The 27,378-nt window shown below is 36.6% G+C and overlaps 2 protein-coding genes across 6 annotated transcripts in view; one reads left to right on the top strand and one right to left on the bottom strand.

The window, feature by feature from the left end:
• The first annotated feature begins 1,688 nt into the window (after positions 1 to 1,688).
• Positions 1,689 to 19,831, top strand: LOC311297952 (thioredoxin domain-containing protein 6). Its single transcript, XM_084420452.1, has 19 exons — positions 1,689 to 1,816; positions 1,961 to 2,018; positions 2,444 to 2,547; positions 2,641 to 2,712; positions 6,908 to 7,024; positions 7,372 to 7,441; positions 7,526 to 7,608; positions 8,457 to 8,549; positions 8,681 to 8,835; positions 9,897 to 10,105; positions 11,723 to 11,867; positions 13,299 to 13,406; positions 14,076 to 14,221; positions 15,199 to 15,343; positions 16,308 to 16,564; positions 16,868 to 16,963; positions 17,960 to 18,061; positions 19,042 to 19,095; positions 19,579 to 19,831. The coding sequence occupies exons 1-18, from the start codon at positions 1,784 to 1,786 to the stop codon at positions 19,059 to 19,061; spliced, it is 2,013 nt and encodes a 670-aa protein (XP_084276578.1). The 5' UTR covers positions 1,689 to 1,783; the 3' UTR covers positions 19,062 to 19,095; positions 19,579 to 19,831.
• The window catches only part of LOC311297951 (SWI/SNF-related matrix-associated actin-dependent regulator of chromatin subfamily A-like protein 1), a 23,532-nt gene continuing 14,785 nt past the window's right edge, over positions 18,632 to 27,378 (bottom strand). For 3 of the 5 annotated variants that reach the window (XM_084420451.1, XM_084420450.1, XM_084420447.1), the window contains exons 14-19: positions 24,774 to 24,876; positions 23,356 to 23,538; positions 21,778 to 21,878; positions 20,163 to 20,259; positions 19,846 to 19,928; positions 18,632 to 19,076 (exon numbers count right to left, since the gene is read on the bottom strand). In XM_084420451.1, coding sequence (XP_084276577.1) covers positions 19,073 to 19,076; positions 19,846 to 19,928; positions 20,163 to 20,259; positions 21,778 to 21,878; positions 23,356 to 23,538; positions 24,774 to 24,876 — 571 coding nt within the window. In that variant the 3' untranslated portion in view covers positions 18,632 to 19,072. The remainder of the gene's footprint in view (positions 19,077 to 19,845; positions 19,929 to 20,162; positions 20,260 to 21,777; positions 21,879 to 23,355; positions 23,539 to 24,773; positions 24,877 to 27,378) is intronic. The other 2 variants (XM_084420448.1, XM_084420449.1) reach the window with 1 other exon arrangement.

The raw sequence follows: 27,378 nt of genomic DNA, 5'->3' as shown, positions 1-27,378 counted from the left end.
TGAAGCCTCATGAATCACTGAGGCTTTCCCCTGACTGTTCCGGGAAAAGATTCAAAGCTTCGAGAGTGTCGAGAACTGGTCGAGAACAATTTAAAGACTTCTGCAAATTAACATCCTCCCAAATGCATCATTTTCCTTCAAAAATGTCATCCTTAGTTTTTATGAACATGAAGAAGACAGTAGATACTATGTTATTAACCTGATTTTCATTTTAGCTAAGTTTTATGTTCATAAATGTAAATATTCCAACTCAAAGCCATTATTACGTCTCTTCATGTCTGATATAAGAAGATATTTTGTGTCCATTAAAAACTCCAATAATTCCAAAGCCTCAAAAACCGTAACATTGTTTGAAAAATTTGACGTATGTAATTGGTGATTTGCAAATGTTTATCTTCTCAAATGTACCTTTGTTGTGTTTTTTTTTTCTCATTCCTGTATAATTGATCTGTGCTCTGCTCTTCTATATGTTGAATCTTTTAAGCCCCCATGTTACTTGTTTGTTCAGTCCTTTTTTTCTTGTACTTGTGTTTGATTTTCAATAAAAAAAATAAAAATAAACTGGTCGAGAACAGCGCCACCTGGTGCTTATTTAAAATAAAGCAGGCAGAAGCCTGTTTTAGAAGCTCTGGCAGATGAAGCAACCACACAACACACTCCATAGTTTCAATGTTATGTGTACAAATAAAAGCCTTACATGTTTGTGTGTGATTTGTTCATTAAATAAATTCATTTTCCCATTAAAGTGTGACAATAAAATATAATATAAGCTTATATGATTCAACAAGATTTAATGTAGGCCTCTCTCTCTCTCTCTCTCTCCACACACACACACACACACACACACACACACAAAATGAATAAGGACATTGTCTGATAGGATAATCTGTTATTAAATGTGCTTATGACACTTGTTACTGATAGTGCTTAACTGAAAACTTTTCAAAACTTAACTTTTACAAAAACAAAAAGACACAAAAACAACAAAAAATAATAGCCTAAGTAGTGAAAAAATATGTTGGTTATTTAAATGTAATATATTGATTAACTTTCAAAGTACAGCACTCTCCTAGCAAACACATCAACCAGACTGAGCCAACACTGATCTGGAGTTCGAGCCTTCTGACCATAGACATAATAAATACACGTCTATGTATTTATTATGTCTATGCTTCTGACACCCAAAGCGAGACGCGTTTGTCATCGGTCACGTGACTCTAGTAAACCGACACACGCGCATCGAAGCTTCAGTGTCATCATACGTAACATCACTACTTTGAGAAACACTTCATACTGCTTTCTGTCATCTCCACGGCCACAATCACAGATAAAAACAACTCTCAATTGTATGACCAACACTGCTAACATCACACACTGGTCATACCAGTTTTTTTTTTTTAGTTTGGACATGGTCTTTGAAGTACCATGGAATACATAATATAAATATATAAACATAAATTTTCAGTACCATCAAAGTACTTATTTGTGAGTCACACATACATGACGTGTCGGTGTCGTTGCCTGACTGTGAGAATAACAAATAAAACCTGCAATCCAAACACCGTCCAGCAGATGGCGGAGGAGGAACGGTTAATAAATGGTTGCTGAGCGACAAGGACGCGAAACAATCCGAGCTGCGCATGCGCTGACACTGTCCGTTGCTGAAACTTTTTGGAAATAAAAATAACGAACTAGTGATCACATTATTATTATTACTATCACTATCACTTGGAATAATTGGAGAAGCGGGAAGTTATTTTTTTACGCTTAAAAAGACATTTCTATGGCTGGTAAAAAGAAGGAGATTAGTTTACAGGTTTGTAGGACGAAAGCTTTTATTAGCATTAAACTGTAAATGAGGGGAAAGTGGTTGTCTGACAGTAGTTTTCTAGTTTATTTAACGTTACTTTGTATCTCAACTGAAAAATGCCTTACAACTCTTGAAAACTTTTAAATTCAGATAAATATCAATAATGACGATCAATGGAGTGAAGTTCTGGCAACGAAAGGGTTAATAGGTGAGATCTATCTATCTATCTATCTATCTATCTATCTATCTATCTATCTATCTATCTATCTATCTATCTATCTATCTGTCTGTATATCTATTTATCTATTAACATTAAACAACTATTACTATCATTAAATTACCAAACAAAAGCATTCTTATATTTTATTTTAAAGTAATATGCACAAACACACAATCAATACTTCTGACAAAAAGTAAAAGTTAGTTAGGTTAGAAATGAGAACAATACATATACTTCATACATTTTATGTGTATCTTTCTTCACACATACTTTGGGGCCGCTGTATCACTGTTTTCTGTCTCATTTGGTCTGTTTGTCTGTCTATAGGGTTTCTTATTTGACAAAGAAGTGCTTAGAGTTTTCAGTCTTGCAGTAATTGTTGTGATCTGGTGTTTTGTGTGTGTGTGTGTCAGTGGTTGATGTGTACCAGCAGTGGTGTGGACCCTGCCGTGCCGTCGTCAGTCTCTTTAGAAAGATCAAGAATGAGCTGGGAGACGACCTGCTGCATTTTGCCACGGTAAGATAAGCCGCTCTGGAGATTAGAGATTGCTCACAAACAATCATTATAAATGTCGACATTTCTGTCACACCCGTCTTATCATCCCTGCAGGCCGAGGCTGATGGCATTGAAGCTCTGGAGAAGTACAGAGGAAAGTGTGAGCCCACCTTTCTGTTTTATGCGGTGGGTCTGAAACTATACATCTCTCTCTGGGTGTTTACAAATCCCTGCAAATTCTCACTATTGAAATTAAAATGAGCAAATAATTACATAGATTGATGTTACAAAGCCTGTTAAGGACACATGCAAGCAAAATTTCACCCCAAAATGAATGGAAGAGAAAAAAAATACTGTGCGCTCCTGCTTTTAGGACCATTCAAGTTTTTACTTTTTTTTTCATGGAGGTATTACTTGCACTGCCTTTAATTTATGCTGATATAAATAAAAATTCTGTAGTGCAATAATAAAAATCTAATGAGTCAACACTGAAAATATTAGGAATTATTCAAAAATACAACATCTGGAAGTATTACAATAATTAGCATTTTTGAGAAAATTGTGGTTAAAGGGATAGTTCACCTAAAAATCTCATTAATTCCTCAACCTCATGTCGTTCCAAACCCGTAAGACTTTCGTTCATCTTCGAAACACAAACGAAGATCTTTTTGATGAAATTTAAGATCTTTCTCTCCCTCCATTGAAAGCTACGCAACTCCCACTTGATGCTTCAAAAAGTTCATAAAGAGATTGTAAAGCTAATCCATATGAATTGAGAGGTTCAGTCCACATTTTCTGATGAAACTCGATCGCTTTATATGTTTAACAGACTGAATTTAGGCTTTTATTCACAGCGAACAAACAGAAGCTCAACCGAACCTGCTTGATGCGCGAGAACAAACCTCTTGCTGAAGCTCAAACGTGATGCGTAACACGAGAATGAACCTCATTGGTTCTTGCAGAAGCTCAAACGTGATGCGTAACACGAGAATGAACCTCATTGGTTCTTGCAGAAGCTCAAACGTGATGCGTAACACGAGAATGAACCTCATTGGTTCTTGCAGAAGCTCAAACGTGATGCGTAACACGAGAATGAACCTCATTGGTTCTTGCAGAAGCTCAAACGTGATGCGTAACACGAGAATGAACCTCATTGGTTCTTGCTGAAGCTCAAACGTGATGCGTAACACGAGAATGAACCTCATTGGTTCTTGCTGAAGCTCAAACGTGATGCGTAACACGAGAATGAACCTCATTGGTTCTTGCAGAAGCTCAAACGTGATGCGTAACACGAGAATGAACCTCATTGGTTCTTGCAGAAGCTCAAACGTGATGCGTAACACGAGAATGAACCTCATTGGTTCTTGCAGAAGCTCAAACGTGATGCGTAACACGAGAATGAACCTCATTGGTTCTTGCAGAAGCTCAAACGTGATGCGTAACACGAGAATGAACCTCATTGGTTCTTGCTGAAGCTCAAACGTGATGCGTAACACGAGAATGAACCTCATTGGTTCTTGCTGAAGCTCAAACGTGATGCGTAACACGAGAATGAACCTCATTGGTTCTTGCAGAAGCTCAAACGTGATGCGTAACACGAGAATGAACCTCATTGGTTCTTGCAGAAGCTCAAACGTGATGCGTAACACGAGAATGAACCTCATTGGTTCTTGCTGAAGCTCAAACGTGATGCGTAACACGAGAATGAACCTCATTGGTTCTTGCTGAAGCTCAAACGTGATGCGTAACACGAGAATGAACCTCATTGGTTCTTGCAGAAGCTCAAACGTGATGCGTAACACGAGAATGAACCTCATTGGTTCTTGCAGAAGCTCAAACGTGATGCGTAACACGAGAATGAACCTCATTGGTTCTTGCTGAAGCTCAAACGTGATGCGTAACACGAGAATGAACCTCATTGGTTCTTGCTGAAGCTCAAACGTGATGCGTAACACGAGAATGAACCTCATTGGTTCTTGCAGAAGCTCAAACGTGATGCGTAATACGAGAATGAACCTCATTGGTTCTTGCAGAAGCTCAAACGTGATGCGTAACACGAGAATGAACCGCATTGGTTCTTGCTGAAGCTCAAACGTGATGCGTAACACGAGAATGAATCTCATTGGTTCTTGCAGAAGCTCAAACGTTATGCGTAACACGAGAATGAACCTCATTGGTTCTCGCTGAAGCTCAAACGTGATGCGAAACACGAGAATGAACCTCATTGGTTCTCGCTGAAGCTCAAACGTGATGCGAAACACGAGAATGAACCTCATTGGTTCTCGCTGAAGCTCAAACGTGCTGCGTAACACGAGAATGAACCTCACTGGTTCTCGCTGAAGCTCAAACGTGCTGCGTAACACGAGAATGAACCTCATTGGTTCTCGCTGAAGCTCAAACGTGCTGCGTAACACGAGAATGAACCTCATTGGTTCTCGCTGAAGCTCAAACGTGCTGCGTAACACGAGAATGAACCTCATTGGTTCTCGCTGAAGCTCAAACGTGATGCGTAACAGGAGAATGATCCTCATTGGTTCTCGCTGAAGCTCAAACGTGATGCGTAACACGAGAATGAACCTCATTGGTTCTCGCTGAAGCTCAAACGTGCTGCGTAACACGAGAATGAACCTCATTGGTTCTCGCTGAAGCTCAAACGTGATGCGTAACAGGAGAATGATCCTCATTGGTTCTCGCTGAAGCTCAAACGTGATGCGTAACACGAGAATGAACCTCATTGGTTCTCGCTGAAGCTCAAACGTGATGCGTAACAGGAGAATGATCCTCATTGGTTCTCGCTGAAGCTCAAACGTGATGCGTAACACGAGAATGAACCGCATTGGTTCTTGCTGAAGCTCAAACGTGATGCGTAACACGAGAATGAATCTCATTGGTTCTTGCAGAAGCTCAAACGTTATGCGTAACACGAGAATGAACCTCATTGGTTCTCGCTGAAGCTCAAACGTGATGCGAAACACGAGAATGAACCTCATTGGTTCTCGCTGAAGCTCAAACGTGATGCGAAACACGAGAATGAACCTCATTGGTTCTTGCTGAAGCTCAAACGTTATGCGTAACACGAGAATGAACCTCATTGGTTCTCGCTGAAGCTCAAACGTGATGCGTAACACGAGAATGAACCTCATTGGTTCTCGCTGAAGCTCAAACGTGATGCGAAACACGAGAATGAACCTCATTGGTTCTTGCTGAAGCTCAAACGTTATGCGTAACACGAGAATGAACCTCATTGGTTCTCGCTGAAGCTCAAACGTGATGCGTAACACGAGAATGAACCTCATTGGTTCTTGCTGAAGCTCAAACGTGATGCGTAACACGAGAATGAACCTCATTGGTTCTTGCTGAAGCTCAAACGTGATGCGTAACACGAGAATGAACCTCATTGGTTCTCGCTGAAGTTCAAACGTGCTGCGTAACACGAGAATGATCCTCATTGGTTCTCGCTGAAGCTCAAACGTGATGCGTAACACGAGAATGAACCTCATTGGTTCTCGCTGAAGCTCAAACGTGATGCGTAACACGAGAATGAACCTCATTGGTTCTTGCTGAAGCTCAAACGTGATGCGTAACATTATTTTTACAATCTCTTTATTAACTTTTTAAAGCGTCAAAGTGTCAGTTGTGTAGCTGTCAATAGAGGGACAGAAAGCTCTTCATTTGTGTTCAGAAGATGAATGAAAGTCTTACGTGTTTTTGTTACGAAATGTGGGTGAGTTATCAATGACTTTTGGGTGAACTATCTCTTGTCATTATCCAATTGTCATGAAAATAATGCATACAATGCGAAAAATGGTTCTAAAACAGACTTAAATTTCACATATGTGACCCTGGACCACAAAACCAGTCACATGGGTCCATTTTTTGAAATTGAGATGTATACATCATCTGAAAGCTGAATAAATAAGATTTCCATTGATGTATGGTTTGTTAGGATAGGACAATATTTGGCCGAGATACAACTATTTTAATTTTTTTTTTAATCTGAGGGTGCAAAAAAATCGAAAACAATCGATTGTGCTGCATTCACTCACAAAAATAAATATTTTATATATTTACGGTAGGAAATTTACTAAATATCTTCATGGAACATGTTCTTTACTTAATATCCTAATGATTTTTAGCATAAAAGAAAAATCGATAATTTTGCCCCCTACAATGTATTGTTGGCTATCGCCACAGATATACCCGTGCGACTCGTGATCAGGGTCACATATTTGGTGTTGTGACATGGACATGTTCCTATGAGATGCACTCAGATATCATGTTCATAGCTCGTTTGTTTGCTGTATATGATGGTCTTTTCCTGCAGTGTGTCATGTTAAGGCTGTGTGTGTGTGTGTGTGTGTGTGTGTGTGTGTGTGTTTAGGGTGGGCAGCTCGTGTCAGCTCTGCGGGGACCGAACTCTCCTCTCCTGCAGAAGATGATACAGGAAGAGCTGAACAAAGAGAAGAGCGTTCTAGAACACGGGGCCGCTCGCAGGGCGGTGAGTTACTTCACACACCTGACCTCTTTACTGTGGGGATTGCATTCCTGAATCCCGATAAAAACAAGAAATGGGATGGAATGATGGAAATGTAGTCCAGTACGAGGTGTTAAATGCATCACAGAAACTACTGCTTGCTGAATAATGCATTCATATCATGCATATTATATAATAAGGTTTATATATATATATATAAACATTTTAATGAAAGTAAAAAAAATACATTAAAAGAAAAGCACATCAGCTTCAATAAATGTAATCATGTTTTATTCCTATTAGTAATTCAGCACACAAAGATTAGATTAATGTCATGAAAGATGACATTTGGGTGTCATGTGTCACTCCAGGTGAAAGATGAAGGTTTAACTGAAGAAGAAGTGAATGATGAGGATCACCCACATGATGAAGATCTGATTGGTAATGATCTTTCCTTCATCCTGCTTAATTGTAGTTTGTCCTGTTGGCTGAGTTTACCCGCACTGCTTTTGTGTTTTTTTGTAGTTGCTGATAATAAGTCTTACACAGTGGCAATAATAAAGCCTGATGTGGTGGCACACGGCAAGGCAGAGGAGATTATCATGAAGGTAAGAGCTCAGTTTAAGGGACAGTTCCCCCAAAAATGAAGTTCTGTCATTATTTACTGGCCATCATGTTGTTTCAAAACCATATGCGTTTTTTGTTTTGTTTGGAACAATATGAAGTTGAGAAAATGATAACAGAATTTTTCTCTTTAAAGGGACAGTTCACCCTAAAATGGAAATGAAGTCATCATTTACTCACCCTGGTGTTGTAATAATGCAGTATGCTCTTCTTTCTTTTATGGACTACAAAAGGAGAATTTTTTTAATTAAAAAAGTGTCCCGCTCGCACTCGTCCATATAATGGCCGTGAATAGCGACCAGCATCAAGCTTTATAAAATATGCACAAGTATCACAGAATGATCATGCAACATGTGTCCAAGTGTTCTGAGGGTTTATGATTGGGTTTGGTGAAATCAAACTTAAATTTAATGTTTTATTTTACAAAAAATAATCCTGTCCTTGGCACAGTATTGTCGTTAAAAATAATGCATTACATTTTTTTTTTTTTTTCACCAAACCCTATCGTAAACCCTCAGAACAACTGGAATATAAGGCACGTGTTGCATAAAAAATAATAAAAACATTTTTTTAAAGCTTAATGCTGGCCGCTATTCACTGCTATTAGCAAGATGACAAGCGCGAGCGGGACATTTTTAAAACATTCTCCTTTTGTGGTCCAAAAAAGAAAGAAGGGCATATTGCATTAGAACAACACCAGGGTGAGTAAATGATGACTTAATTTTCATTTTAGGGTGACCTGTCCCTATAAGTTGCTATAAGTTGCCCTTTCTACACAGATAAACAGCTAAAAATTTATTCCTGAATGCATATTATATGCTTTTGTTTCTAGATTCAGGATGCCGGTTTCGTGATTTTAGCCCACGAGGAGAGAACGCTGAGTGAAGCAGAAGCTGAAGGCTTCTATCGACACAAAGCAGCAGAGGTAAATGAAGGAACTTCAGTTGAAGTCTAAAAATAGCGTGTGTTTTAATATTTTGGCTGATGGTGTGTAATGGCAGCATGTCCAGTGTGTCATGTAAAGGGGTGTGTGTGTGTGCTTGCGTGTTCTTCCAGCCTTACTTTCAGGAACTCATCCAATTTATGTCGAGCGGGCCGTCGCATGTCCTGGTCATTTCTAAGATGGAGGGCCGTGAGGACGTCATCCCAGCCTGGCGGGAATTCATCGGTCCACCGGATGTCGAAGAGGCCAGGACCACGCAGCCGGAGAGGTACCTCATTCCCAGGAACACGCATGTACAGTATAGACTGACACATGAACATAAGAAGTCCCTCTGACAATTTCATTAGGGATAATGCAACGAAAAATCTCACTCAAAAATGTTTTTAATAGAAATTTTATCAAGGTCTGTTGAGCTGAATTTAATTTATGCTGATTGAAAAAACTTTTTTTGGAATGAATGAATGAATGAATGAATAGTCCACACAGGATGATTTTCATTATGATGATGAGAATGACATTTTTTTTATGACAATTTTGGAGACATTCAGTTATTAAGAATAATGTCAGAATGCTAAAAGTAACTACATTTAGATGGTCCAAAAAAACTTTTTCTTATTGTTAACTAAAACTATTATAGATCGTTTCCATTAACTGAAATAAAACTGAAGTAAAATATAAATATTAGATGAGAAGATTAAACTTAAAAACTTGAAAATCAGAAACGTTACTTTGTCAACTAACTGAAATAAAATAAGTTAAAGTTGAAGTAATAAAATGAAATATAAATAAGTTAAACTGACAAAAGCACATGACTAAATTATTAAAGCTAAAATTAAAATATAAATATGACATTTCTAAGTACTATAATAGTATATAAACATAATGTTAATATAATATAATGTTAATTTTTGTATGATAAAAGTATAGAAGAAATGTAATTGTATCATTATGTGTTTTCCTTTGAAAATAGTTGGTTGGTTTTTATATATTTTTCCCCATTAAATTATTATTATAAAACTGATTTTGTTGCGTTATTTATACATTTACAAATGACATTGTCTCTCTGTGTAGGCCTTACATAGATCTCAGTGATTCCCTGATGTGTGCATAATTTAATTTTGTAAGTAAACATAATTTAAAAGTGATACGAGGAACTTGACGCTCCATATTGTGCTCACAGATTCGAGCACTAACAGTTTTAGCACAACACATCCTGTGTGGACTCTTGCCTCCCCCCAGCAGTGAGACCATCTGCTCTTCTCTTTCTCCACCTCTCTGTTTCTCCATCCATCCTCACCTCCTCCTCTCTGGCCGTTCTCTGTTCTTCAGCTTGCGGGCTCAGTACGGGACCGAGACTCTTTCGAACGCTCTACACGGCAGCTCTGACAGCGAGCAGGCCAGCAGGGAGCTGGCGTTCTTCTTCCCGAACTTCAGGATGGCGATGGCGGGCTCGAGCTCGGAGCGGGCCGGGCCGGAAAAGGAGCATGTGGAGAGGACGCTGGCGCTCATCCGCCCAGACGCTGCCAGGGAAAACAGAGGCATGTGCCAACATTACGTTCACACGCACAGAACTGCGGCCCCATGGGTGCAGAGTCAGACTGATACTCCTACCTTCACTGAAGCACTAACACACACTGCCTGTTCAAAGTTTGAAGACACTTGAATTCATTTGTTTCACACAAAGCCACAATATAACACTTTTCAGGAGAGTCGGCCTACATGACTGGCATTTATCGGTCACTACATCATTCCCATACCATCTCAGTGTTATTTTAGTATAGTATTATTCATATTTTCAAGGGGCCGTATGTAGATTTCAGAAACCCTTGTTATTAGCGACACCGGTGGCCGTAGAGTGAACTGCAGCTTATTGCTCGTAACGTACAAGAGACTGAAGGTGATTCAATGCACCGATATACTCACGGCGAAGTTCTTTCTCTTTCTTTGCTTGGAAGTAAAGAGAAGTTGGAAATACTTCTGCAGCGATATACTGTTAATGAACATCCTGACACCGTCCACGCTGCTGAGAGCGATGTTTAGATGAATATGTAAATATGTGCTGCGCTTTTCTCTCAATAACAAAATAAACACTCAACAAAAAAGACAGCGGTGAGAAAACAGCAGTTCAGAAAGCATCTGATCATAGAGATGTGGATGTTTGCAGCAGATCTGCGATTCACAGGCATCATGTCAACAGATGAGCTCATTAAATTACACTGTTATTATAGTTTGATTATTAAGTATGTCTGAGACTATATAGATCTGAAAGCAATCAATCCTTTTTGCATGACCTTTTGAATTTCCCAGCAAAAACGTCCCGATTCCTTCATATAAAATCAGTCTACAGGCTTTCATAGGCAACCTAGGAAGTCAAGGAAGTTTCTTTACTAGTTCAGAAATGAGTAATACATGACAATTCTTACATATAGCCTTTTTAGCCTTTATTTTTATATTTTCAGTTTTCTTATTTTAGTTTTAGTAATTTTGTAATGTGCTATTGAACTTTTATTAATTTCTATTTCAGTTTTAGTAATTTTAGTACTTATTTTAATTCAGCTAGTTTCCAAGGTAACACCTCTAATTGTATTTTTTTTTGTAAGTTTAATTTTTTTCACCTAATATTCCAGCTATATTTTAACTAAAGAAAACGATTTCTAATCATTTTGGTTAAAAGTGCAATAATCTATACAGATTTATTTTTATTTTTTTATGCCGGTTGAAAGTCTCCTCATATTCTGATAACAATCACTACGTCTAAATGTATTTTTATATCGTCTGTGGAGGGTGTAGGACCATATAATGTTCATTCAATCATTGCATTAGGTCCGAATCAAATGAAAGCATGTTTCCGTACCACTTCACGCAGACATTATTCGTGATCAGCGCGTTCACGTACGCTGCGCATGGCAGGCAAACACTTGTTTTCGTTCTTTATTTTACTTTTAACAAAGTTAAAGGCTAAAGTTAGCATTTCCCAGATCACATATCGCACCTTTAACAATACCAGTCCAGCACTGTTCCAATTGTTATTTTGTAGTTTTGATGACTTTATTACTTCACACGTTTTAGATTAACAGTAAAGAATGAGTAGATGTGTCTAAATTGGAGCACTTACGATCAGGAAGTGAATGGTGTGAAATGAAATGTGTTTGCAGAGGAGATTCTGGCCAGGATCCATGAAGCTGGTTTCACTGTGGCCATGCAGAAAGAGATCATGCTGTCGGAGGATCAGGTCAGACAGTTCTACAGCGCTCATCTAGAGCAGGAATACTTCCCCAGTTTACTCCAGAGCATGACCAGGTGAGCGCTCACGTACTGTACATCACACATCGGTGGAAAAGGACAAAGTCAGGTGGTTTATCACTTACATTTTCAACAAATAGTTGCATGCATTATTAATAATAATTGGAATTATACCCAAGCAATGTAGCTTATTCTTGTAGTTTTACAATGGCTTTACCAATCAAAACCCTTTAGACTTTAGAATCAGAAGTTCTATTATACATGGAAGTTAAATAAATTTGAAAAGGTTTTTTTTTAGTTTTTAGTTTTTTAGGTTAATGTTGGAAAACAGCACACACAAGCGTATTTGAGCAGTTCTAGTTTTTTAGATGTCAAAACAATAAATTAGGGATGCACCGGTTTAAAAATTTTGGCTGCTAACCGATAAATCTTTATATTTGAAAGCCGATAACCGATATATTGGCCGATAAATCTAAATCCAAAGTTTTATACAATTTTGAGAGCCTGATAACAAAAACTAAAGTCTCATCATTAAAAGCCATGTCCAAACACAATTATAATGATGTTCTAATTATAATTGTATGTAGCCTATATGACAGACTTGCGCTGTACATGTTGCACATTACTGTATTTTCCTTTTTGAAGTGATTCCAATCATATTTCAAGCAATTCAAAAGCATCATGGTGAACAGTGCGCATCTGAAGTGTCTCAGCTGCAGGAAATAATACATTATTTATCGTCTTTTTGATATATATTGGCCAAATTTTCTTATCAGGCCGATAAAAATGAACACATATCGGCCGATACTGATATGGTGGCCGATATATCGTGCATTCCTGCAATAAATTATAGATCGAAAATATCATACCTGCAGACTGGGCCCTGGCAAATTTTTCTACGAATCAGCAGATGAAATAATTTCAGAACATTTTGATATAAGAAGATCTACATGTTGTTTAGGTAGCAACACCAATGTCTATATTAACATCCGGAACTGTAAAATGCCCGTAAACACTATAATTTAAACACTTTTAACTTTTTTTAAATGATAAACCTCACATTTCAGCCTAAAGGACCAAGGATGATAACTTAATATATAGTATTAAATATAAAAGAATAGAAGAGTCCACACCACAACATATTTAACTGGTCTGAACTAAAACGGCAGACAGGCTGAATGGAAATGCAAATTCACTCTCTGACAGATAAAAAGTCCTTAGATTTGCCGAACGGTGAGGAATTTGCAGGTATGAATATACTATTCATTCTGAATCTGAATTATGAATGCTAATAGAATCGCTGTCTAAAGAATAAGGAGTCGGACAACGTGCTTCATATCTTCAGTTTAAGCTTAATTGTACTTTTGGCCACATAGTTGTTATTTGCATATATACAGTGCTATCTATATAATGATATGAAGAAGCCAGAAGAAGACTCTCTAGTGGTCCTGGTGTAATGAAGAGTCTCTGTTCTGCTGTGGTTCACAGCGGGCCTGTGTTAGCATTAGCTCTAGTAAAGCAAGGAGCCGTGGAACACTGGAGGAACATCCTGGGACCCAAAGACCCCATCCAGGCTAAAAGTGAAGAACCTAACAGGTAAACCCATGCCTGTAATCGTGTCTTTTCTCCAGGACAATGTGTTATTGTTTATCATATCATGTTATTTATCATATATGTGTTTAGAAGCAACTCCGAAGCAATATTTGAAGGTCCCCAAAGATATTAGAGATATAGAAAAAGTGGCTCATTTTTATTTACAGAAACTAGGAGTGGCAATGTAAATTAAATATTCAAAATTAAATTTATAATAACAACATTTACTTAATATAATTCAGTTAAATAATTATAAATAATTAAAATAATACAATTACATAATAACAGAAACATTTTTATTATTAATGGATTTACATTTTTGTGAATGTTTTTATTGTGAATTACACATTTGTGATTCCAGATTTTTTTAAACTCACAAATAGCAATTCCACAGCAGATTAATAGAATATTTTAGAGCTTTGCAATAACTAGAAAATGTTATATTTGTTAAAGAAATATTCGACTTTTTAAGATTTTACTAATTTCCATGACTTTTCCAGGTCTAGAAATCCCGCTTTTAAAATTCCTCAAATATCCCGGTTTTCCGAGACTGTGGGAAACCTGGTTCTTAAATAAAAATGATAGCTTATTATCTATTTTAAAGTGTATTTAGTTTTATTTTAAATCATTTTAAGTAGTGGTTGTGAACACCTCTCTGTGGTTTCTCTGTAGTTTGCGAGCTCAGTTCAGCGATGTGAACTCCAGTGTTAACCAGCTTCACGGCAGCGGAAGCTCCGACGAGGCGGAGATGGAGATCGGCTTCTTCTTCCCACCAGAGGACACGCTCGCTGTCATTAAACCCCACACCGAACGCAAAGGTATCATTTCAGCAGGAGCTCTGAACGGCAGACTGAAGTCTTTGCTTCTGTGTAAATGAAACACCACATCAGAATAAGAGCACAATAAGGCAACTATAAATGGTCAGACAGGAAGATGACAAAATATGACTCATTAAGAACGTGTAAGAAAGAAGGCGAATCACAATTTTGTATGCAAATATAATGATGATGTCATTGCTGCTGTTACATTTTGAAAGTTGGATCAAAGTCAATGGAAGATTTTAAAATATACTTCTTAAAAAGTGTAAAAAAAAAAAAAAAAATGTTTACAAAAACTGTCAACGCTGAAATCTGCAAAACAGTCTGAATAAAGTCACAATGAATTAATACTTTAAATGTAATGCCTGCGGCTAGACCTTTTGAACAAGCCAGAGTGATTTAGAAATATCGATACAGCAATGCTTTTCAAACACTATAAATATGATTAAAGACACTGCTGGAATATAGTGCAAACTAATACATTAATACAACAATTCATTACATTTAAAAGTTTGGGGTTGTTAAGATATTTTAATGTTATGTGCAATGAAGTCTTCTGCTCAGCAAAGCTATATTTATTTGTTCAAAATACAACAAAACAGTAATATTTTGAAATATTATTATAATCTAAAAGAACTGTGAATATATATAGTAAAGTGTAATTTATTCCTGTGATTTTCAGCATCATTACTCACAGAAATCATTTCTGATTATTATCAATGTTGAAAACAGCTTAAACTGCTTAATATTACTGTGGAAACTCCCCAGGATTCTTTGTTTAATATAAAGTTCAACAGAACGGCATTTATTTGAAATACAAATCCTTTGTAACATTATAAATGTCTTTAATCTAAAGCATCCTTGCTGACTAAAAGAATTAATTTCTTACTTCTTACTTACAAGTATTGAACGGCAGTATGTGAAATGAAATTGTAAGGGTAAACGTCATGACTCTTGACTGTTTCTGCTCATGTCAGAGGAGATCCTGGAGGAGATTCAGGCCAGAGGATTCTCCATTTCCCATCTGAAGGACACGGTTCTGTCCAGAGAGATGGCAGAGGAGTTTTATAAAGAGCACCGGGACAAACCCTTCTTCAGCCAGCTGGTGGATTACATGTGTCGGTGAGTCTGCCAGTAAACGTCACTTAAAGCGTTAGTTCACCCAAAAATGTAAATTCTGTCAGTAATCCCTCACCCTCATGTTGTTCCAACCCCATAAGACTTTCGTTCATCTTCGGAAACACAAATTAAGATGTTTTTGATGAAATCTGAGAGCTGTCTCACTCCTCCATAGGCTTCTATGTAATCGAGATCTGCCGGCCCAGAAAGTTAGTAAAGACATCGTTAAAATAGTCCAAGTGACTACAGTGGCTCAACCTTAAGTTTATCAAGTGACGAGAATACTTTGTTTTAAAAAAAATAAATAAAAAATAACGACTTTATTCAACTCTTCATTTTCTTCTGTGTGTTTCTCTGAGTGAGTTCATGTAGTGTAACAGCGCAGCGCTTCTGGGTTCTACATCAGAACGTAGGCTCACTATATCACACACATCACACACATGACCAGCGTCGGCCAATAGTGAGCCTCCGTTCTGACGTACAACCCAGAAGCGCTGCGCTGTTACACTACGTGAACTCACTCAGAGGCCATATTGATTGAACATATCGATTACCTAGCAGAAGGAGTGAGACAGCTCTCAGATTTCATCAAAAATATCTTAATTTGTGTTACGAAGATGAACGAAAGTCTTACGGGGTTGGAACAACAAGAGGGAGAGGGATTATTACAGACAGAATTTACATTTTTGGGTGAACTAACGCTTTAACTGTCCATAGAGCTTCTTAAGATTAGACATTTATAATGTTACAAAGGATTTGTATTTCAAATAAATGCTGTTCTGTTGAACTTTATATTAAATAAAGAATCCTGGGGAGTTTCCGCAAAAATATTAAGCAGTTTAAGCTGTTTTCAATATTGATAATAATCAGAAATATGTCTTGAGCAGCAAATCATCATATTAGATAGATTTCTGAAGGTAAGTGTCATGTGTGTCGGTAAGATAAAACATGGTTCATGTTTCTATAGTGGCCCATGTACAATGATGGTTCTGACGAAGGAGAACGCGGTGGAGGAGTGGAGGGCGGCCATGGGCCCGACGGACCCCAGCGAGGCGAGGCAAACGGCCCCAGATTCTCTGAGAGCGCTCTTTGCTAAAGATATGCTGGAGAACGCCATCCACGGATCCTCCAACATGGAGCACGCGCACCAGAAGATTCAGTTCATCTTTGGAGATATCGGAACCGAGAGCGTGATCATCGACGGCGCTGCTTCACCTCCGTTAGGTGACCAAAACATTCCAGATACAAGTTTGTACTGAGAAACAAAAATCACCATTTTTCATCTGGGAATAAAACTCTACTAACACACCTAACATAATATTTAAGAAAAACGTTTAAAGTCGACTTCTCGAATAAGAACAAATGTGGGCGGGGCTTGATTTTGTCGTGGGGAATTGATTGGATGGTTGTGGTTTGCTATCGGTGGATCTCATGTGAGTGACAGGTTGCCCCGCCCTCATCATCAGATGTACACTGACAAATCATTTAAAATAAATACTGCAATATTACATTCCTGTTTATCTACAGAAACGGAGGAGAGCTTTGCGGAGCTCAAGAATCTTCAAACTTCAAGATCTCCATCGTTTCACGACTCGAGGAACCAGAGAGAGCCGAGCACTACAGGTTCATAACTGAAGAAACAAGTCCAAAAATATACACTCAATGCCATTATTCACTCAACCTCGTGTAATTCCAAACCTGTACTCTGATATTTGCCCATCACTATGATCTGACACTGCATTTAGAGAATTAATAAGGGAGTAAATAATAACTGAAGAATTATTTTGGGTGAAATGTTCCTTTAGTTCAGGGTTTCCCGAACATCAACGTGCAAGTTGTCAAAATGTAATAAATGAATGTATAGTTAAAATAAATAAATGGGGCTGCACAACTAATTAAAATTTTAGTTATTATTTAGCTATCATTATTAGTGCTGTTATCAAATCAAAGGCTGCAGTTGAATTATATAATGATATAGTCTGTTGCTCTGCGTGTTTCAGAGTGAAGCTCATTAACACACATGCAGCTTATAATTATGTTTTATTATAGTCTAGGTGCACTTTATTTACATTCATATAATTTCCAACATTTATGTGGACAGAAGTTTACAGCATTTCATTAGTATTCCGCCAAAATAAAAGCTCAATGATTTTAAATGTTAAAAGCTCCAGGGTTTGTTTATTATGATGATTTTATCATATTCACTATTTATTTAACAGTACAGTTATTATTTACAACAGAAATATAGTAATGTCTTCATTTTTAGAGGTGAAATTAATAATAATAGGCCTAATAATAATATTATATTCGCAATATATGGAAAAATAACAATATACATTTTTTGGTCAAATCATGAAGCCTTATATATAAATATTGTTAAAATATACACAATCAAAATAAAACAGATTAAATATTTTATGTTTACTTGCATCAGAGAACCGTTAAGATGGAAATGTGCCGTTAAATTATAGAAATATTAACTCAGGGGAACTTCAAGTAAATATCTAAGGGGTTAAGCTGGCAAAAAGGTTTGTGAATCTGTGCTTTAGTCCGTTAAGCTGAGGTGAAAAGTCACTTGTAAACACAAAAGTGAAGATTACCCTTGGTCTCCACATGCAGAAGCTGCTGAAGAAATCCACCCTGAGACGACAGAGAGTCACGCAGTGTCATCCGATGAGACCGACACACTCGAGACGCCCGCCTCCAGCCAGCAGGACACAGGTGTGTGTTTCAGTGACTAGTGATGTACAAGCAAGAACAACTTTATACACACATTCTTCAGGCATGAGAGGAAATATGGTTTGGAAACATCAACATTTCCACTTCGCCATTATCGTCAGATATTAAAGGGGTCCAATCATGCTTATTTACAGGTTCATAATTTAGTTTATGGGGTTTACTAGAATATGTTTACATTATTTAATGTTTAAAAAACTATTGTTTTTAAATAATTTACATCGTTGCATTTTTTTTTATTGGAAACTTGCAAGTGCAAATCTATTACTAACCAAACATAAACACTACTTTAGTTTATTCACCTCGGTATGCACGAGCAAAACACAAACAAACAAAACAAAGTACAAGCTTTTGTGTTGTAATGCTAAATATTACGGTAGAATTGTATGTATTACGACCCGCCGGGACCCGATGCGAGATCCACCAATCAGAGAGGTTCCCGAATCTCAATTTTAAAATCATATTTTTATAAATGTATATATTTTTGTCAGAACTATTATACAGTATATCAGTCCCGTCACCCAAACTGTAAATTTCCCTCATTTTAAATAGGTTCTTATTAATTGTCAGCAAAACCAGGAAACAAAATGACTGTGTCTTAATACACAAAATATATTCAAAATATTGTCAACTTGCTTGGATTTTCTTCATTTTATCTGGTGTTGGAAAAACTGAAACATGGAAGCAGAAGGTTGTCACACCAAAGCATAAAGGACACATTAATCAGAAACATTAATCAGAAATAATTCCTTGATGCATAAACTTTTTATTTATTGATTAAAGTGTTTTTTTGTCCCATGTCTCAAGAATCAGTGATCCGACAAACTCGACAGATGAACTCGTGTCAGAAACGTGATAAACATTAATCACACAAAGTCACTGACTTTATACTGGAATTATAAATAAACTTTATTTTGTCTTTTACTTGTGATGTAAATGTGATGAAGAACTCGTCTGTGTTTCAGGGGATCCGACGAATTCCTGAAATCTGCACAATCATCTGTCAGAAAAGAGGAGAGGTAAAGATGGTCAGGTGTCAGGAACATTCATGGTGTTTCTACAATTAAACTGATTCGCAAAGAAACGAGTCTGTGACAGATTCATTACAAGAATCAGTTCATAAGGTGTATTCATTTTTAGCATTGTTATACTATTATAGTTTTTGTTCATATTTGTGAATTAGACTATTTTCTATTTTTCTATTTTAATTGTAGTAACATTTTTGGTCATTTTGTTAAGTTTTTATTTAAGTTCTTTAAGTTAAGTTTTTATGTCTATACAGTTTTTGACATTTTAGTTTAAGTTATTTTAGTACTTCAACTTAAAACTAAATGAAAATAAGAAATGTTGCCTAAATGTAGCTGATATAAAATGAGTTTTTAGATTTTATTTTATTTCAGCTAATGTTTAATTATGTTTTTTTTAATGGTTTTAGTTTGTGTTAATAATAACCCTGTTCATAAGACATGATGATATGAACACTTTCTTTTGTTCTCCACCAGTTTGGACCTGAAGGCATCTAGATGTGCAACAAACAGCCAGTGATTTGTGGTTTCATCTTCAGTCTCTTATAAATCATTTACATCCTCTTGTGAATTAAACGCTCGTCTGTTTAAATACTTGGTGCAAGGCTGATCTGTTTGGCTCAAACTGACATTTTGTAACATAAATTTTATCACATACAAACGTGAAGCACTTGACAAAAACACGTGGCTTTCAACCAACCCAAATATTTAGTTTAATTTCATGTCATAATTTTGTCGTCTTACTGATCTTGATCGACCAAAGCAAGCATCTCCTCCTCATCAAAGGACCTCTGAAACATCTCAGTGATGGTCAGCTGCTGAGGGTCCTGACAGACAGCAACAGGATTGAAAACAAAGGCAGACTTGTTTCAGAATTCTTGCAATTCGCAATAACTATTTTGCAATAATAATATCTATTCAATATTTATGTAGATATTTACAAACGTTCGACACTTTGATTATTCTAAAAGCTAAAGCTTTCTACAGTAAGTTGAAAATGGTATAATGGAAATCTAAATTTATTGTATTGATGGTCAAATGCTGAAGGTTTGGATACTAACCTTGCTGTGGAAGCTGGCCGATTCTGCGTTCTCTGAAATGTTGGACTCAGACAAGCCGACCTGCTCCAAAACACTCATTTTGCTCTGAATCATGGGCCTGAGAAACACAAGCAAACGGTGTAAAACCAGCCGAGGACAGCAGTGATGAGATGCCTGTCACTGAGAAACTACTCAAATTAACAATACATTGCAGAAAAAGTTCATTTGAAAAAAGGTATTACATTTATAAAATGCATACATGAAAATTACAAGTATTTAAATTACAATTAAAGTAAAAATTACAAGTATAACTAAATTGTCTAACTATGTAAAACTACGTGCAACTTTATTCCTGATAAAATTATCTGAATCTAAATTTAAGATTGTAGGAACAACTTAAAATGAACCACTGAGAGCACAAAACATAAATGAAAAGGTGGCCAGTTACAGCATCTAATATGTACAGTAGTGGGCAAAACTGATGTCCGGACTAGGAAAATTGACATCTTCACACTTTATTCAAATATTATTCAAAATTTGTTAAAGATTTTATAAACACATTGTGCAGCTTGTTTTATTAGTAATAATAACACAACGAAACATGCCAAATTGTGCTGACGTCATTTTTCTCCAGGCTGTCATACAAAGGAATTATTAATTATGAACAAGAGAGAACCATCGGAATATTAATAACTGATTATGCTGTAGTTGAAGTATGCTTCTTTTTTTGCATAGTAAAATAAAACCTGTAACTGTAGTTTGCCTTTTTTTGCCAAATAATTTTGTCACATAAATACCTTAACCAAGCGTTTTGTTCTTCCCTCATATATATGAGTTTACATTACTCATATACGTAAAGTATTTATAACTCATATCATAAAAAGTATTAAAAAATATATAAAATATTTTGAAGGAAACTTGTAAGTCCAATAAAAACAAAACAAATATCCCCTCTGGACATCATTTTTGGACACTTCTATATATCTATATATACTCTTAAGGATGAAGTATATATATATATATACAGTATACACACAATCTATAGATAGATAGATAGATAGATATCACAATAATAATTTTTCATAAACTTGCATCAAACCAACAAAACCAATCAATTGAATCATTCTGTTCCAGTTCTGAAGGCTGTTTTTTCGTTTAAATGTCCTGATATGTGACCCTGGACCACAAAACCAGTCTTATAGGTTAATTTTCTGAAATTGAGATGTATACATCATCTGAACGCTGAATAAATAAGCTTTCCACTGATGTATGGTTGGTTAGGATAGGACAATATTTGGTCGAGGTACAACTATTGAAAATCTGGAATCTGAGGGTGCAAAAAAAATCAAAACATTGAGAAAATCTCCTTTAAAGTTGTTCATTTATGTTCACGATTGTGCTGCATTCACTCACAAAAATACATGTTTTATATATTTACGGTAGGAAATGTACAAAATATCTTCATGGAACATGATCTTTACTTAATATCCTAATGATTTTTGGCATAAAAGAAAAATGGATAATTTTGACCCATATAATGTATTGTTGGCTATTGCCACAGATATACCCGTGCAACTCGAGACTGGTGACGTGATCCAGGGTCACATACTGTATAAGGGGGGAATCGTTTTTTTACCAAAGGTAATCGTCCGCAGTGCCTTTAGCAACCAGATAATGAATGTCCACATTACTGGTCTGTCCGATCCTGTGCACCCGGTCCTCTGCTTGAATCAGGACCTGAAGGAAACACACGCGTTTATTTAACACGCAGTCTGGCAGCACTCTCAATATCAGTTACATTCATTAAGTCATTTTTCCATTCGACTGGCTTTCTGAACCCAGACGAGAGCTTGTTCCAGACTAAACAACTCTCCTGATTCATGGAAAATGCTTTTCAACGAGAGACAAGGCCTTTATCTGAGTCTGGCCGTCTAACCGTTTCTACGGGTACAGATTATACGACAGGTCAGATCTGCATGAGAATCAGGGTTATCATATATTAAAAACAAAATTTTTGACATGAAAAGAGTTTTATCAAAATCAAAATAACAACTGCAAGTAAAACAAAACAAAAAATGTGCAAAAAGACAAAGTCTAACATTTAAATGTGAAGTCTTGTATAATTCAGGGCTCCCACATCTCATGGTTAACTGAAAAAGTTATAATTTTTCACCTTCAATTTTAATAGTTTACAAAAGTTGCTTTCACAATTTGCAATTTCCAGCCAATGTGATATTTTAGATCTCCGCATGACTTTTCCAGGCCTGAAGCCACAGTTTTAAAGGAGTAGTTCACTTCAGAGTTAAAATCTCCTGATCATTTACTTTCCCTCACGGTATCCAAGATGTTCATGTCTTTCTTTCTTCGTTTTTGAGGAAACCATTCCAGAATTTTTCTCCATATAGTGACTTCAATGGGGTCCAACGGGTTGAAGGTCCAAATGTGAGTTTCAGTGCAGCTTCAGAGTCTCGACACGATCCAGCCGAGGAATAAGAGTCTTATCTAGACAAACCAGCTGACATTTTATAACAAAAATAAACATTTATATACTTTTTAACCACAAATGCTCGTCTTGCACTAGCTGTGATGCGACACACATTATGTCATCACGTTGAAAGGTCACGCGAGTTCCGGTTAAAAAAATAAAGTACCGACCCAGTGTTTACAAATCGAACATGCAAAGACTAAGTCAAACGCCATTTACAAATAAATTAATAAATAAAAAGTCAAACAACGATGTCGGACCATTTTGAAGTTGGAGGAGAAAATGAGATGGAGTTTTTCACCCTATCCTACATTTCTGAACCGGTACACGCGTGACCTTTCCAATGTGATTACATAAGGTGTGTCGCATCACAGCAAGTGCAAGACGAGCATTTGTGGTTAAAAAGTATATAAATGTTTATTTTTGTTATAAAATGTCCGCTGGTTTGTCTAGATAAGACTCTATTCCTCGGCTGGATCATGTCGAGACTTTGAAGCTGCTCTGAAACTCACATTTGGACCTTCAACCCGTTGGACCCCATTGAAGTCACTATATGGAGAAAAATCCTGGAATGTTTTCCTCAAAAACCTTCATTTCTTTTCGACCGAAGAAAGAAAGACTTGGATAACGTGGGGGAGAGTACATGATCAGGACATTTTAACTCTGAAGTGAACTACTCTAAGTTCCCCTGATGAGTGTGGGAACCCTGTAGATCTGTTGGCGTCTCACTCCCGGGTTCCAGAAGAGCTCGGCGAAGACCACGAGGTCGGCCGAGTGCAGCGTGATTCCCATGTTAGCGGCCGTGATGGACAGAACCGCCACGCAGCTCTTCTGTGAAGACTGGAATCTGTTACACAACTGCTGTCGATCCGCTGACGGCGTCGATCCGTCTATACGAATGTAATTGATTCCCTGCACACAAACACAACCATGTCAACACAGTCCTAGTGCTCATATACAGTCAAAACTAAAATTATTCAGACACCAGATATCATTTTTACTAGTGGGTGCAGGACACTATAGTTAATTTATGCTAGTGAGGATAACAAAATAAAGTAAACTGTGACATATTATACCCAAAAAGTCTTCATACAGTGACAAATTTGTCACCAAATATTATTCAGACACTTTGACCCGACCAGTGTTTTTTCTTTAACTGCTAATGCGACCTTTTTACACCACAGACTGAACACAATGAAGCATTGCTTGGTGATTGGGCTAAACTGGTATTATCTAATTGTGTAGTTACATTTAACAGCTGACAGATATTCAACATAATTCATGTGTGAGTCAGTCTAACAGAAGGACGGACAAAACCAGTCAAATATCAACTGAGTTCTTGTCATATTTTATTACCATTTTCTAAACCATAGCGAATAAACGGAGATAATTTTGGTTTGACTGTACATCCAACTCAACTATTACATACAAACCAGGCCGGCACAAAAACACTCTACACCTCGTATGAACGTTTATTAGCTATTTTGGTTATTGATGCTCTGATGTAGAAATTCTTGTCAATACCAATTATCTGCTAATTATTTTCACATTATGGCTGATATCTGATCAATTTAATAAACAATACTAAAACACACTATAGACTAGAAATAAAGACATGCATACTGTACACTTCTGGCCAAAAGTGTATTATAATTATGATTTTTGAACGTTTTTGAAAGAAGTCTCTTGTGTTCAATAAGGGTGCATTCATGTGATCAAAAATACAGTAAAACAGTGAAATATTATTACAATTTAAAACAGCTGTTTTCTATGTGATTATATTGTGGAATGTAATTTATTTCTGTGATTTAAAGCTGAATTTTCAGCATCATTACTCCAGTCTTCAGTGTCACATGATCCTTCAGAAATCACTCTAATATGCATCACTCCAATAATGTATATAGCGTGATGATGGAGAACTATTCCTACTATAGAAAACCAAATATAGTTTATTATTACAAATATTATTTCAGCTCATTTGAGTACAGTACAAGTCTTATACTCTCAGCTCCATTAAAAGTATTTTACCAAATTTGAATTCATTAAAAAACTAAAAACTGCATTAAAGTCTGTCAGCTGATGGCAAATGTTTAAGAAAGTTTGTTTTGTTTTGTTTTTTTGTGGGGAAGAAGTAAATGTGGACAGACCTTCTCACCGAGTTCTTTGGTTATACTGTCCAGCACCAGTTTGTGATGAGCAAACACCAGAAACTTCTCTCGTCCGCACTCCAGTGTGTCTGAGATGTACTCCCTGGGGAATGCATTAAAACACTTTGATATAAATATTTTCTGTTTTCACTTTCAATTTAGTATTTTTTTTTTTATATAAATTTTTTTGTTAATATTTTAAAATTAATTAAATAAAAAAGAATTAAAATGTATTTATTTTAGTACTTTATGTTAAACTAAACGAAAATGAGAAATGTTGCCTTGGCAAGTAGCTGAAATATATTTGATTTTATTTTAGTTAACGATTATTTTGTTCAAAGTAACGAAAATATTTTGTATGGTTTTAGGGTATGTTTGCACGACAACCATGTACTAAAAAATGAAAAGTTTTTCCTTTACTTGTCTCACATACACAGACGACATTGTTGTCCCCCGTTCACACTGATCTGCGAAAGCGATTCAAATTGCTGTAATATGCTGCCAGGCCAGTAGATGGCGATGTCACTTTGTAAAGAAAAACTATGTGGCTATAGACCTTTTACTGTCTATGCTATAGACCGAACCTGTAATATGCGTGCGCATGACGTCACTGAAGAGGATAACAGTATCGTTTTCAGAAACTTGCACTTTGAAACACGCTTTCAATAGTTTGCGTTCTCAGGCGCACAAAACGGCGTTGTCGTGTAAATGAACGGCCAAATGCTGATAATAACCCTTGAATAATCATATGCTTTAGTAAACACACTATATATAAACCATAATGTAAGGTTGTGTATTAAAACAATTTAATAAAATCAGTGTGCTTGAAGCTGTACACTGCACGATTTTACCGGTAACTATGGCAACAGCAACATTATAAAGACACCAGTTTTTGCTATTAAGGCGAGACACTACAGGTGAATAGGGCAAAATGTTTAACTAGCAGATATCACCATGAAACTTTCCCAGTTGATACATTAAGATGAGAAATAAATGTATTACAAGTTTTCTGTAATTTAATGTTTAAATATGCAAATTAGGCGATATCTAATTAAATATGCGCAAATTTGCATATATATAAAAAAACGAAATCTGAGTATTGGATAAAGCCAGGTTCAAAATTATTTTTTCATTGTGTTCACATATTAGATGGGAAAAAAATGACAGAGGGATTTATGGATATCTACTTTTGTTATCATGTAAATCAGAATATACTATCAATAGCCTTAAAAAAAAAATTTTGCCATGTTTTTTGGAATAAAATGTTATATAAATCAAGCTAGGAATGATATATTTACAAATAAATATATTTGTAAATGTCTTCATAATATAACTAGGTACAAGACTGGAAAGTTTGGTGTATATAGGTGCTACTGAAGTGGAGATTTCGGACTTGGAGTCAGGGGGGCAGGGTTTCATAAAATATTGAAGCTTCCCCGGGCGTCGCTATTGATTAGCAGACCATCACCTGCTGTTAGCATACCATTGACTCCCATTCATTTTGGCGTCACTTTGACAGCGAATAACTTTACATCTGAGGCGTTTAAAGACTCCATTTGTCCATTATTTATTTCTAAAGAAACACGAAAATGTATAAAAGGCTCCATTACCTTGTATCTTACGTTATGGCCCCATAGAAGCAGTTTTTGTAAAAGTAGGCTAACGATTGCGTCATAACCACGCGACTCTCTGTCGCGCAGTAGAGAGATTACCGTATGAACAAGAGGAGAAGCTCGCGGGGGGACGTGGAGGCAAAATGACAAAGTAATTAATCAGAATACTTAGAAAAAGTTTCTCCTACTCCTAGCTCATGGACACCTCCTACTCACACTCTCCCTCTCTGCAAGATTCGGAAGGGAATGATTCAGATTTCTCTTGGCACAGCTACTAGAAGACAGACGGGTTGCTCACGTCACATCTACGTCGTCAAGCTCAGTTTGAGTCTGCGCAGTACGCTCAGCCATCAGGAAGTGAGAGCTTCTAATTGACTTCACTTTTCTCCGTTGAAACCTATGGGGTCGCTGTGTCCAGTTTATATACTGTCTATGCTTGGAGTATGAGAGAAAAGTCATTTTGAGAAAATGGGCTTTAAAGATTTATATCAGCCAATGAGATTGCGCATTCAGCCCTTCTACTTTAACGATTGGTTGCTGATTAAAAGGAAATGACCATATTTGGATCCGACAGCATTGTACAGGAGAGAGAGAGCTTTCTAACGGTGTATATATTAGCAGCGGGATGATTTACAACGCCAACTTTTGTTGAATTTATGAGAAATCTACAGACGCAAACAGACAAAGTGTAGCAAAATAAAGACCTAAATGTGTATTTCTGACTTTTTTTTCACCACAAGTCTGAAAGAAGACATGTTATTGAAGACAAATCTCAAAATCTCAAAATTGACCGGTAAAAAACCCCAGATGTTTTTGCCTGCCGTGTCTCGCCTTAAATCAGAAAAATTCTTCTATCTATTAATAAAAGTCTGCTTATGGTTAATGCATTAATATAGAATGTGTATTTTTACAATGGCTTAATTTTATGCATCTGAATGTACATGAATCTTTTAATAATAATGCATGTTTCTCCATAAAGGACTTGTGTGAAG

This window comes from Rutilus rutilus (assembly GCF_951802725.1).
Source record: "Rutilus rutilus genome assembly, chromosome: 10".
Classification (NCBI taxonomy): Eukaryota; Metazoa; Chordata; class Actinopteri; order Cypriniformes; family Leuciscidae; genus Rutilus; species Rutilus rutilus.
The sequence above is the reverse complement of the archived record's forward strand: the minus strand, read 5'-3'. Positions and strand labels throughout refer to the sequence as shown.